Genomic DNA, 14,967 nt, shown 5'->3' with positions numbered 1-14,967 from the left:
ATTATTATTCACTTATTTCAGGTCACTCTTACATTAGTGCCCATTTAATAGTGTAATTACTGTACATACTAAGTAATAGTAATGAGTAACATGCACTTAATATTTAATTGTCATTGAATAGTCAGCAGATGCTCACTGTAACATGGTGACTGTATGTTAAAGTGCTCTTAACACATTATTGTGACAACCAAACAGACTCTTTCTGACTAACAGTGTTTTAGTGGCATCAGATCTATAACCGAGTGCATTGTTCTGCTTGTTTTGTTTTATGTGCTGTTTATGTGTTGTTGATGGAGAGGTTTATTCTGCTACCCCACAAACCTGCTTTAGTATAGAAAAATGATGATACACTCCAGGATTATCTTGCACCTGAAGAAGGGGAGGGGGGGATTTTTCTTTGTTTCATAGCCATAATGAATTTTGCTGTAGAGATGGAGGTTTGACAGTAATGAAATAACAGGATTATCATTCTTCCTTTGCCTCATCTCCTTCTCTCTTTCTCTTCATTTTAGTTCCAACCTTCCAGCCAACTGCATTTTATATTACCTTAAAGTTTGTAGGGAAACAGTTAGAGTACAGCATGCCAAGGATCTCCACAAAAAAAAGCATTGATCAACATTGAAAATACTAAGGAATGTTTCTTGAGCATATTATTTTGAGTTTTGAAGAATCATGTGACACTGAAGACTGGAGAACTGAAAACTCAGCTTTGCATCACAGTAGTAAATTATATTTTAAATATAAAAAATAGAAAACAGTTATTTTAAATTGTAATGATTTTACAATATTACTGCTTTATTTTATTACTGATTAAATACATGCTGCCTTATGAAAAATCTTACGACCTTTTTAACTGTAATGTAAATCAAATCAATTAAAACAAATATATTCATTTGATTATTTTAAATCATGCGACCATTTTTTTTTTTTTTTAAGTAAACTTTTATCCTCCTGTACTGTGGATACAGTAGTTTCTCTTTCCATCTTATTTTTTCCTTTTTTCTCATTCACTCGCTCTCTGCTCACACACACACACACTGGCACACACAAGCACATAATCTACTCTTTTCTTTCTCTATCCTCCGTCACAGCACATATGGCTGATTGGTAATGGTTATCAGCAGTGCAGCTGGTGTGGAACGGCCGGAGGAGATTTTCCTACACGTGTCTGAAATTAAAACAAAAAATGCAGTCCCAATAACATCATACATAATAACCATTGTGTGCTCTGGTCTTTATAGGTCATATGCAAAAAAAAAAAAAAAATAGTAGTTTCTTCACAAATTAAGAACAATAAGACATTTCATGGAGGAAATGTTGATTTCTGTGTGTGCTTGTGCTCTGTATATCATTTAGGGCATGATTACAAGTGTGTTCATCAGTTTCTTCTTCATTTCTGTTTAACATGGAACAAAATCCCTTGTGCACACTCTCATTATTGTTTTTATTATTAGAAATGGTACTATTAATTGATTTGCATTTAGATTTGTGCAATTTTGTACGTTCTACAACATGCACCAATGAACAAAGAAGTCTGATGGAACTAGTCTCCGTATGGCCCGATCTAATCCACTTTAGGAAATTTTAATGTGTGCTAATGTATGATAATTGGGCACAGATAAACATCTTCCCCAATGTAGCTAAACTGAAATATTGCACTATCCTTGTAATATTTGCGATGGATGACCAGTGATCCTCCCCCCACACACATACAAATAAATATTGTACATTATTATTATTTTATTTTTAATTTTTTGCAAAGTCCATATTAATATCTCATGATCATCATTATTTGTCATACAATTCTTAAAACTCACATTTTATTTAATTTTCATTAAATGTAAATTTTATCCAGTTTTACTAAGAGGCATGCAGCTCAGCATAAATCATCTACTTATTGTTTCCACAATGATTCATAAATAAATCAAGACACTAAACAGCAGACGAGTCAACAGAACATGTGTTTAATATGCTCCTCCCTCATTTCATCTCGCGCTTCAGCCTGCAGACCAACCAGCTGTTTAAATGTATTTTATTATGGTGCCGCTGGTTTTTACTGCCGTTAAACATTTCCTTTCTTTGACCCGAAAGCATTGATGGCCATCTCCCTTCTGTGCTCTCTGAGACGTCTCAAGGGAGGTTGTTAAGAGGCTCGTGTGTTTAAAGACAGGAGAGTGTCTGCTCAATGACATCTGCTGTGAAAGGATAGAAAGCATCCATATCCATTTTTACCCTGTAGGTAGAGTCTTTGATGTGTCCTACTCTTAGACTTTATGGGGAAAATGTATATATGGATCAGTTTTTATGGACATTCAGAAGCATTCCAAGCTGACATTCTAAAAAATAAAGGTTCCAAAAAGAAGTTTTGCCAGCAACAACCCATAGAAGAACAATTTTTGGTTCCTCAAAGAACCTTTCAGTGAATAGTTCTTAAAAGAAGAACTATTTCCCTTCCCTTGGCGCTCACTCACTCCATCAGTGTCTCGGACCCACCTCATTGGGTTCCTCCAAATCCATCCACAGTTATTAAGAGTGAAGCATGCTGATGAGGAGGCGTTTCACCTGTGACTCTGAGCTGTACATAACAGTGATGTTCACACAGGGCATGAGGTGAGAAATGAAAGGTGAAAAGTCACTGAGATGAGCATCAGGGACACTGGGATTCAAATCCCTTGCTATTTATTGGAATGTTTCTATTTTGGTTGGAAATAATGAGGCTTGATGAGTTAACGTTGTATTTCTCTGCTGTGTGCCTCATGTTACTATCCAATTTAACCAAAAAAGTAATGGAATTGTGTGTATTGAATTAGGAAATGCAGTGAGTGTATGGACTGGAGATGTGTGTGTTAATTGAATTATTCGTGCCACGTGTCTGATTAGTCTGTGGTATATCAGTGCCGTGGCAGCTGCTCCCTAGACACATGGTTTCTCTGCCTCTTCTCTCACACACACACACACACACACACACACACACGGCTTTCCCAGGAGAACACTCTGTTACACCCCCCATAAATGCACATAGTAATTCCTTTCTTCGTCTCACACTTGTTCTCACTCTCGATATCCTGTAATATCCCTGTTCTACTTCTGGAAAGTGTGACGAGTTTGTGTGTCTATTAGTGATGTTATTCTTGATATTTTGGCTGTTTATATATACATATACATGTATGCATATATACATATACGTGTGTGTATGTATGTATGTATGTATGTATAAAAATCAAATGTGTCTACATTTGAATGTATTACAATATACAATTGTTTTACATTTATATTTTAAATATATATTTAAAATTAATATAAATTATAATTGATATATATTGGCAGTGGCTGTTTGCAATAGATGCTATTTACACTACGTTAAAGCATATTTTCTTAGCAATAGATGCTATTTACAAATAGTGCAAATAGCAATGGATTCTATTTACACTGTGAAAATAGCAATATTTTTAGCAGTATGCTATTTTCACTAAGTGCAAATAGCTATAGATTATATTTACTCTATTAAAATAGCAGGATTTTCTGCTATTTATACTAAATGCAAATAGTGGCAATTATCTGCAACTCAGTATTGTAGTACATTATAAAACAGTACACAATAATAACGTATTAAGTGTAAACTATAATTTTAACTCATTATTAAATGGATGCAACCTTATTGGGACAATAAACCTCTCCCTACACCTACCCTAACCCTACCCGATACTTTTTCAACTTTTTGATTATTTCCTTAATTTTTATTGAAAATAAATGCCTTTCCAATGTGATATTTGTAATGAGAGGAAAAAAGTTGAACCTGGTTTGATTGCGTCAAACTACAAACAAGTGTCTTTTGTAGTGTTGATCACACGTTGGTGGGCGGAGTTAGTCTAAATAGCCTCTGCCAACAAGGTGGGCTATTTGCACTTAATTTAAATAAACACTCCGATATATATACATGCATTTATATTTAAAAAAATATATAAATAAAATATATTTAAAAGTATTAAATTATAATTGATTAATACATTTATATATAATTTGTAATCATAATATTTATCAATTTAATTTTTATTTTGCCATTATGAGCCATCAGCATCCTTGCTCTCTAGATATTACCCTCATTATAAGCCATAAAAAAAACAATGTTTTGCAATCTGACTGTGGGCAGACGAACCCACTGTCTTTATATATATACACACACACACACACACATAATAAAGGCGTGAGTAAGTGAGAATGGGGGAAGGGAGGGTGACCACATTCACTGCATAATCAATGCCATCGTATTAATGAGTAGCACAGATTTCTGCCTAAATGTTTTTCATCATGTATGACTGCATCATATTGGGGAAAACATAGGGTGTGCATCTGTCTATATGAGTACAATTCATTTTTTTTAACTAAACGAGACCACTGGTATGTTATCTTATAATTGCAGTCTTTATGAGAGGCCCAAGGCGATCATGTAATACAATCACAGCCACACAACAATTTACCAAAGCTTCCTAAAAGAGAAGCTGTGTTGGTCACATCTGCTTGAATGAGCTTTAATGGAGGACTCAATAATGGGGCGTGTTTTTCTGACTTCCTGTTGTGCACGGAGCCGACCCCTGCGACTCTTCAGTTATTGCCGGCTTGTTGGGGACAAGCATGGCCAATCTGCCTCAGAGGAACAGGATATTGTCATGGTAATATAAAGGTGGGATTCAATTTGAGGAGACTCCTTTGTCGGCAATCAAACATGATTGTGTCTTCATGGGCATTATGAATGGGGAATCTTTTGCTCATTTGGATTTGACAGTTGCTTTGGACATTGAATGCAGAGAATACAATGAAATTATGTTTTTACATTTTCAGTCATTCCAGTTAATTTGTTGCTAGGAGTGTTTTGGCGATTGTTAGGTAGTTACATTTTGGCTCAGCAAGACGGATGCTTTAATGTCCAATCACAATGTCTGATGAGTTATGTGCCAAATATGTTAAATTTCAGGTCTGGGGTTAATTAATCATATCTCTTTTTGTTGAGGTCCACTCTGCAACCAAATGTCCAATTGCCGTGCTAATTATTCTCGTTAGCCCTTGAATCACACTTTTCCCTAATTGTTAAACGTGACTGAAAACAAACAACAGCACTGTCCAAGAAAAAAAGGGGGGCAGGGTAATAACATTTTCCTCGAAACCCAGATCTGGAGGCATTTCAGCATGGCAGACTGTGAGATCAGCCCGCTGTAGGATTATCTCATGTTGGCAGATTCCCGCAGAACTGTAAGGACATGATTTTGATTCTTGGGACGGCTCAAGTGTTCGTGACAAATCCCGATTGTGCATCTCGCCACTGTTAATCTGTGGTCAGAGTGACTGGGCAGCTGACTGCATTTGGATGGAGTGACGATGCACTAGAAACATACTAATGAAAATCAATTTAAATGAATGTTAATATATCACATAATTGGCTTTTGGATTAAAAACATTGTTTTTGCTATACTGACTGTGTTATTAGTGTATATGTAATTTATGTATTTATTTATTTTGGACAGGGCCTCTAAATGTATGTATGTGGTGAAGAGATATTACACTGTTACAAAGTTTATAGTCAGTAAGAATTTTCGGTAATGCTTCATTTTAAGGTGTCCTTGTTACACGTTACATGTACTTACTATTATAATAACAAAGTATGCATGATTACATGCAAGTAACCCTAATAGTACCCTAATAATATTACTGAGTACTAGGGCTGCACGATTAATCGAAAAAAAATCACGATCTCGATTCATACATAAATTCGATCTCATTTCTAAATGACGGCGATTCACTTCCGTGTATTTTCCTGCATTCAGATCATGCTGCATTCACACGTTATTGGTCACACTCAACAAAACACTATTAATTCACCAATCAATCATAAATCTCGATCACTTTTCTCCTCTCCCTCATTGGCCACGTTCCGCGAATGAGATTAATCGGGTCAGACGACAACAGCGGCTATACTTGCAGCATTTTCTGGCAAATATTAACACACAACATCCATTTATTAATTCGTTTAATACACTGATAGTAGCATTTTGTCTGTGGAGTTTAATGGAAATAATATTAATGGGTACAAACATAGTACAATGCAACACACAGGATAAGGCAGTTACATTTATTTGTATGCAAAGCATAAATAGGGTAAACTGCTTAATAAAGATTGGAGACTTGAGGCATGACTGTGTGTTTTTGTTTTACACTTATTCCTGTGGATGTGTAGACCAATGATGAAATAATTTGTTTATTTAAAGCGTATAAGAAATCTAATTAGTATGTAAAATGTGTTATTGTATTAATATATATTTCTTCATCTATGGTCATCTATTATTCACATTTTAATACAATATTATGTTAAAATATAAGATACAATATGCATACACAAGTGAATATCAATGAATGCTAGAAAAATGCTAGAAATTGTTTTAGCCATTTAAAAAAAAACAAAAAAAACATCTAAAGACATCTTTTTCGCCACTATCTGACTAATTAATACTAGCACTTACCTATTCTATTCTATTTATTTATTTATTTTTAAAAAATCATTGCTATGTGAACTGTGCTAGTGATAACAGCCAATCACATACTTTTCTGGTGCTGCATGAATGGGATTGGCTAGCGTCTGCGCTAGGGTATTTGCATAAGGCGATCTGATTGGCTGACGCCTGCGTTGGCGCTTAAAGTTGAAAAGTTTTAAACTTCTGCCACATGCAACGCCAGTGAAGCGACGCGAGGAACCCACAATTCAGTTCGGCAACGCTTGACGCCACTCCATTCAAAGTAAACGAGAGGCATTGACGCCCCGTGTGAATGTGAATATTTTTATTTATTATTGTTAATGTTCTCTTATGTTCAACAACTTAAAGCTTTAAAATTATTCACTTTAAGGGGTCTAAAATAAAGAAAAGAGACAATTTTTTGTTACTCCAGCACTTTATTATACTGTTTTTTTTTTTTTTTTAGCAAAAATCGTGCAGCCCTACGGCGTACTTAATGTATAATTACGCTGTAACAAGTCAAGTCTGCTTTATTGTCAATTCTTCCACATGTACGGCGCCTACATACAGAGAATTGAAATTGCGTTACTCTCAGACCCTTGGTGCATACAGTTAACATTAAACACGTTCAAATACAGATAATACAGTTTAAACATATGTACATACAACTATACAGCTATACCAGCTGTGTAGTTGCAAGGAACCCTTAAAACCCTTTTCAACATTCATAATAAAAAGAAATGTAAAAAACTTTCCAAAATGTTTCCAAAATATTAAAGATGACTGAATAACCCGGATTAAATTTCATTTCACCAATAATTTTTAATGAATAGATGAATATTAATGCAGCATCAATGGTTTTTAAATCAGCTCTCGGTGTCACATTGTAAAGCCTCTCGTTTCTGCTTCACTGCTTACTGACCAACGCACTGTCAGTTACACTGAGACAAGAGGGGCTGCCGGGTCTTCTGCTGTCAGGAGAGCCACGCCACCGTCCACGCTAACATCACAGCTCTGTATTGACCTGCTGACATATTTCTGATTTGACGCGGTACCCAGTAGGGAGGCATTTTAATGAAGAGACTGTAAACATAAGAACTCCACGTGAGGCGTGCGTGTTTGTGTGTGTGTGTGTGTGTGTGTGTGTCTGTCTGTGTTCATGCATTCACTGAGAGAGAGAGCGAGAGAGAGCGCGCGCTCAGGGAGGCATATGTGAGACCATTGTTAGCCTTTCTAGTCTCTCAAGGAACTGAGTTGTCATGGCAACAGAATATAGATGGGGGGGGCGGGGGGGATGTGGATGCAGACGGTGGGAGGGAGGCTGTACCAGTCAAATGCAATGGCTCACTAACATAAGCTAGGTATTAATCCTATAAAGCCTACTGTATCGTATTTGAAATTAAGGCCTCTAAATTATCAACATGATCACAACTTGCTGGAAAACATGTTGTGCACAATCTACTACATGCATATACTACTGTCATCCGATTGATAGTTTATACATTTTTAGAAAGTAAAAGGCCTTTTATTATAAATCTAAAAACATCCACTTTCAGGTTTTGGTATATGTGTCTTTTTGCTGTGAAATGTTTACAATTTATTTTTATAAAGGAAATGTAAGAGTAACTTTTAAATTGTTAGTAATATTTCAAAATAAACACTTAAGCAACTCTTGTTTATTTGATTATACATCATACATCATTTTTAGAAAAAATGGTCAAAATGTGAGTATCATATGACAAATCAGGTTTTTGAGGAGCATTTGTTTGTCATCATTGTACTGCATTGTGTTTCCCCCCCCTCAATAAAAACTAGAGTTTTGAATATAAATCTAAGCATTTAAACATCATCTTACTGTCTTACTGAGACCATTATTGGGAGATATAGAGCTGATATTTATATATTATGTAAGTATTACACAAGTAATTTTATGTAAGTAGTCTGCTGCACTGTTTTAAAGATCCCATTGAATTGCATTAAAGCTATCAGAATTTCATCTCACTTTTTGGACATATAAATAACGTGCAATAAACTTAAATATTTTTGTATACATTTTTGAATTAAATTGAGGTGTTTTTCCTCCAAGTATGAGCTTCATATTCTCAGTATATCATGCTAAATGAGCAATAAAATAAAATATTTTTTAAAAATAAATATAAAAATAAATATTTTTTTATTTAATTTTTATTTTTTTTTCTTCCAAGAAGCAGGGTTGGATTTAATTTGGCTTGGCTGTTGGATGTGTGTCTTAGTGTTCTGTGTGTTTGTGTGTTTTGTAGGGCTCTTTCCCAGGCAACCTGCAGCTGGTGCTGGTACTGAGACCCACAGCACTCTTCCAGCGGACAATCTCAGACATCTTTTTTAAGTTAAACAAGGATGAGTTTAAAATGAAGGTGCCGGTAAGTACAAACACAAACTCCCACACTGAGGCATGTGGTTAATGAAGAGCGTAATGAGATGTATTATACACTGATATAAGAGAAGTGCTCTACATGATGTACTGTGTGTGTAGGTGATCATGCTCAGCTCTGTGACTGAGCTCCACAGTTACATCAACCACACACAGCTCACTCAGGAACTGGGCGGCACGCAGGAGTACTGCCATGAGAAATGGATTTCACACCGCATCGTGAGTACACACCTGTTCTTAACTATGGTAATGATGAGTGGACCACAGAAATGAAAAGTAGCTACAGGACTGGTTTGATGTATAAAGCACACAGCGGATGAATAAACCTACTGAGAAACTGAGTGATATATGGTTACTACTTGAATTTAATACGGCCTAAGACTAGGTTTAGGATTAAGTTTAGGTTAGTTAAAACCCAGTTAGGGAAGTGTACAGACCAGGAGTTTGGGGTTTGTTTGTTTTTGAAAGGTCACCAAGTTTGCATAAAGTGGAAATGTTAATAATACTATATTCATACTGCCTACTTAGTAGTATGATAGAATGCTATAAAATACCAAATATATCTTAAATCTTTGTGCTTCATCATTATAATGTGGTATTAAACAAGCATTCCTTCCAGGAGGACGATAATCTTCACCTCAAGCAAATTAATTGCCTTTCTTCTCGTTCCATTTGTGGACTTGCTTTTAAGTAATCAGTAATTGATTTGTCCGTATTGATCGGTGGCACAGCACACTTGTTTGCAGTGCATGTGGATGTTTTTTATTTGTTGTACACTCAGCCATTAGTGTGGTTGTGTTTGGGTTTCTTGCTGTTGTGTGATTGGTGTGACTCATGTGTCTCTTGGTTTGTGTTGTGCCTGTAGGCCATTGAAGGTTTTGCTCTGATGGTGAAAAAAACGGCACAGACTCTCCAGTCTTTTGGGACTGAGCTGGCGGAGACAGAGCTGCCCAATGACGTTGAGGCCACATCCAACCTTCTAACCATCCACACGGAGAAAAAGGACAAAATGAAGGTCAGAAAACCCAGTAAAACTTCATTTCAGCATACTAGACTATAATTTACTAGATTGTACATTATCCTGATAAAATACAGCTACTTGGCAAAGAAGTAAATAAATGGACATAAAATATTGATTTGAGGGAGTTAAAATTATTATAGTTATTGTTGGTGTATTTATTTTTTTTTTTAAATTAAATGAATTATAATATAAGAAGAAAAAGGATGCAAAATAATACTTGACAGAGACTGATTGCTGTTATAGCAATATACAGTATACTGGTGAAAAGTTTGGAACAAATACAAGTGGGAGGGATTTTTTTCATGCATTTGATCAAATATTATTTATAAAAAAAAATTACTGTCTCTTTTTAATCAATTGAATTTAAAGGAGTAAAATACATTTTAAAATATTAAGAGAAATTCTTTTAAATTGTAATATTTCACAGTATTACTGTTTTCACTGTATCAAAACAATCGTAATTATATACAATACAAAAATAATGTAAAATAATTCTATACAATTCTATACAATACATACATTTTACACAGTTTAGATGATATACGAAAAACAAATCAGGTTTGTCATAAATATTATATAATATATTATGTTTCAGAATATGGCCTAGTCCTTAATAAGGGGTCCAGCAAGATCATAAATAATTTAACGTGGATTATTCACATGGTTATAAGATATAAAGAAACCTTAAGTTTACATAAATAATTCATGTTCATCATTCGCACTGAAGAGTATGTTTATTTCATGTCGCGCTGTGTGTGCAGGAGGACTTGAGGATCGCTCTCTGTCAGGGATCACGTTTGCTGGAGAGCATCAACGAGCCGCTGGTGAAAGATCCAGATTACACCATGAACCATGATGAACTGGAGAACCTGGCTACTGTTCAGAGGTGTGTGTGGGTGAGACCATCTACAGTGCTGGAATGCAAAAATGAGAGACCAGACGGTTACAGTATAGCAGCAGACGGTTGCGTGTCCTTGTTTGGTTTCTGCCCTTTGTTAAGCTGTCCAAGGCAGCTGTGTTTTTGCATGCACAACAAGATGACCCACCTGGTCAAGATTAAACAGCAAATCTACACACACACACACGTGTATAAAGAGCATTAACCAACAGGAACATATTGAAATTCAGTTCTACTCGCATGACCTTTCAGTGAAGCAGCGTTTTGGGGTCTGGATACGTGTCTGTGTGTTAATGTCCACAGGTGCCTGCTGTCAGCCTTTTATTATGTAGATGCGGCTGTATTTGTTTGAGGTTTTTATCTATGGGTACTGTCAAACATACAGCATAAGATTTCAGAGCTGTAACAGTGGGCAGGATTTTTACTTCAGAAGCTATCTTTTGTTTCAGATGACAAAACAAATCATTTGTACTACTTTTGTGATATGTTATGCTGTTTGTATGCGTTCACTGTATGATAAAGAGCAGCTTGGACAGTTTTCTAAACTTACTTCTCTTTTTGTGTTCCACAGAAGAAAGTACATGATGAGTTTGGGTGAAGTATTCTTTCATTCAAGAAGTGTTTTCATCTCTGTTTCTAGGTTGCTTGGTCAGTTAGATGAGACTGAAACAGCATTTGATGATTTTTGGGATAAACATCAAACCAAGCTAGAGCAATGTCTACAACTGCGGCATTTTGAGCAGAACTTCAGGGAGGTGAGATACACAGACTGGTGCACGTTGAATATCTGTTAAATAGTTTTTCAGTAGGGATGCATAGATAAACCAGTTATTTTAGTATTATTCATGTACTTTTATAGTATTTATTAATATGCTGAACCGGCTTTTATTTTAATATTTTCACTTTTCACTTTTATTTTAAAATGTAGTTCAGGTTTTAGTGATTTTGATATGTGATTTTGTCATTTTTATTAGGGTTTTTTATATTAATTTATCTGTTTTAGTACTTGCACTTAAACTTTTATGTCAGTTAGTTGCCAAGGTAATCTTACATTTGTTTAGCTTAATTTTTTCATCTAATTGTTTTATTTCAGCCTTATTTCAATTAAAGTTAGTTGATTGATTAATGATTAGTTAATGGCTAAAAGTGAATTAAAAATAATTAGTAATTTATGGTTTTACTTGTTGTTAACAATATTGGATAAACAGATTTTTATAAAATTATTAGAATTATTCATTTTAATTATACAATTACATAATTGTACAATTAAAAATATTGAAATTATAAAATAGTTTTTAATTGGCGATTTATAACCAATATCTTTTGAATAGTGGTTTTGATACAGATATTATGCATCATTAGTTTTAAGCGTGTGTCGATGTAGAATTCAGCAGATATTGTTGTGTGTGAGGGTCTCTATGAGCAGTATTTGTAATGGCTGTTTTTCTCTGTGTTGTAGGTCAGAGCTCATTTAGACATGGTTTATGACAGTCTATCAGGCTTCTCAGAGGTCGGAATTAGCCCAGCCCATGTTGAGCATATCTTGAAAGAGCTGACCAATCATGAAGAGAGAGCATGTGTAAGTATTAACTTGATGCTATATGATTGTTTTTAATGATGTTATAACATTTATCATTCAGATACAAAATTAAATAACGCATAGTACTGCAAAAAGCCCATCAATTCTTCCCTCTAGAAGGGATCCAGTTTACATCCAGCAAACATTAATTCGCCCTTATAATGTTCTAGCATGTGCAGGTACAGGCATATGGTCTTATAAAGCATGTAAATCTCACACGCCATAATTAAATTGCTGAGCACGGCAGTTTGAGGCCCTTACAGAAATCACCCACATGTCCTCATCCTGCGGAGAGAAGGGGGGAGTTTTACCCAATGTGATAAACCATCCATCACTATGCTGGAGTCATTCTGCTGACACCAGACTGTGGGAATTCTGGGGGGCAAACTTGAATATTTTCAAGTTCATTTTTTCATATACAGTATATAAGATTAGCCAATTAAATTAAAAATATATAATTGTATTTAATTTTTTTTATTTAATTGGTTAATGTAATACTATTTTTTTATATTTTGAATTTAATTTGTTAATATATGTAGGCTATAATTAAAATTGTTGAATAATACTATTCTGTTTTTCATTCCTGCCGTGATCACTTTATTAAAATAAAAATATATACTACAGTTCAAACTATTTGGGTCAGTAAGGTTTTTTTTATGTCTTGGAAAGAAGTCTATTAACCCTTGTGCATCAATAAAAAAAAGTTACACTTAGGTCCATAGTAGATAAAAATGTCCATGTCAAAAAAACGGTCATAACAATCGGAAGCTTGTGAGCCGAGACTTAAGTGTGGTCTCATTTTAAAGAAGACCCATGGCAGATTATTGTTGAAGTAAAAAGTTTAAAAAGTGAAAAAAAAAAAAGTTATACAGGTTTAAGTTTATGAAAATGATTTATGAACAATATTTTATATTTTATTTTATGAATATTTTATATATGAAACATGTTGAACTCCTAAACCTGCTACAAAATCAAAGCCATAAATCTAAACAAGTTGTGTTCCAAATTTGAGGTTGATATCTCAAAAAATTAGCTTTCAGTAAAATTTTGTTTGGGCGCAGTACCAAATTTTCCCCATTAGATGCCAGCAAAACTCTGCTGGTGCACACAGTGGTTGGATTTGTGATTTGCAGTAGTTTCTCTCTCTCAATTTCTACAAGAACACACACACACAACTTTTTTTGACACGCATACAAACCACACTCTGACATCCATACCAACACACCCACATAATTATAGCTGCATTATTTATCCAATTGGCTCTATAATACGCAGAAGCAGAAAACTAAATTAAATAAAGCAAATATTTGCTTTATAGACCAAACCTGAAAAAATGGCACCATCTGGTAAAAAATTTAATTTTGAAGCCTTGCCAATAGAATGAAAGCCTATTAACAAAAATGGCATCATTTGACTATTAAACGGCACTGCGATTTTAAAAATAGCAGTTTTAATGGGTTTCAATGGGGACATTTTTGTCCAAAAGGTCCTGAGTGTAACAATTTTGTGTACCTAGTGTAAAATAGATTTATTAAAGGAAATGATGGTGGAATATTAAAATTCCAATAAAAATACACACCTGAGCCAAAATTTATGCAGTTAGCATTAACACAGGCAAAATAAAAAATAAAAAAATTAAAAAAATGGACAAAAATGTGCACAAAAAGGGTTAAGTTACAGTGTAAAAAACAAACAAAAAAGTCAATACTAAATTTAAAAAAAGTAATACTGTGACACTTTTTTTTTGTCTTCAGTGTCACCATTCTTCAGAAATCATTATAATATGCTGATTTAATGCTTAAGAAACATTATTAGAATCAATGATGAAAACATGAAAACTGCTTTTTTTAATTGTGGAAATCATGATACATTTGTTTCCAGTATTTATTTGAAATGGAAAACTTTAACATTATAAATATACTGTCATTATAAATTCTATCTACTGTAATATTTGATTAATTTAATGCATCCTTGCTGAATAAAAGTTCCTGAAAATGTCTTTAAAACTTTTAGAAGTGTGCGTAATATTATGAAGTGATTAAATATTTCTCTCTCTGTCTGTAGGAGGTGTTGGACCAAGCGCTGACGCTAGCATGTGATGCTGACCAGCTGATTGAAGCGTCTCATTACGCTGTGGACTCCATCCTGCCCAAATGCTCTGAGCTGCGGGCTGTGTGCGAGGAGATCAGCAGCGTCCTCAAGGCCAAGAAAGCCTATCTGCTCAAAGCCATGGAGCTACACCAGTGTCTAGAGAAGGTACAGTAGGCCCAACCATTGATTCCTTCATCAGCACTGTTCAGGAGTCCTCTAAAATGCTCAACAAGAGACGCTTTCTTTCCTGTGTTGACATTTTTCTTATTGAATTTGGAAGTTGCAGGATGTAGCAAATGGTTTGGTAACACTTTAGTTTAGGGACCAGTTCTCACTATTATCTAGCTGCTTATTAGCATGGCCATAATTCTGCACATATTCTGCATGATCACATTCACACATAAGCAATTCACACATTCACACAGATTCTGCATGATCATATTCTACATCCCTAATCCTACCCAA

At 34.8% G+C, this 14,967-nt stretch overlaps 1 protein-coding gene across 8 annotated transcripts in view; it reads left to right on the top strand.

The window, feature by feature from the left end:
- LOC306873266 (guanine nucleotide exchange factor DBS-like) overlaps positions 1–14,967 on the top strand; it is a 65,489-nt gene that overhangs the window by 33,616 nt on the left and 16,906 nt on the right. For all 8 annotated transcript variants that reach the window (XM_079422427.1, XM_079422425.1, XM_079422424.1 and 5 more), the window contains 7 exons: positions 8,783–8,902; positions 9,016–9,132; positions 9,779–9,928; positions 10,696–10,820; positions 11,473–11,587; positions 12,292–12,411; positions 14,476–14,667. In XM_079422427.1, the coding sequence (XP_079278553.1) occupies positions 8,783–8,902; positions 9,016–9,132; positions 9,779–9,928; positions 10,696–10,820; positions 11,473–11,587; positions 12,292–12,411; positions 14,476–14,667 (939 nt within the window). The remainder of the gene's footprint in view (positions 1–8,782; positions 8,903–9,015; positions 9,133–9,778; positions 9,929–10,695; positions 10,821–11,472; positions 11,588–12,291; positions 12,412–14,475; positions 14,668–14,967) is intronic.

The sequence above is a fragment of the Barbus barbus genome, assembly GCF_936440315.1.
Source record: "Barbus barbus genome assembly, chromosome: 7".
In the NCBI taxonomy this organism is placed as follows: domain Eukaryota; kingdom Metazoa; phylum Chordata; class Actinopteri; order Cypriniformes; family Cyprinidae; genus Barbus; species Barbus barbus.
Note: the sequence above shows the minus strand (reverse complement) of the source record. Positions and strands in the feature narration are given on the sequence as shown.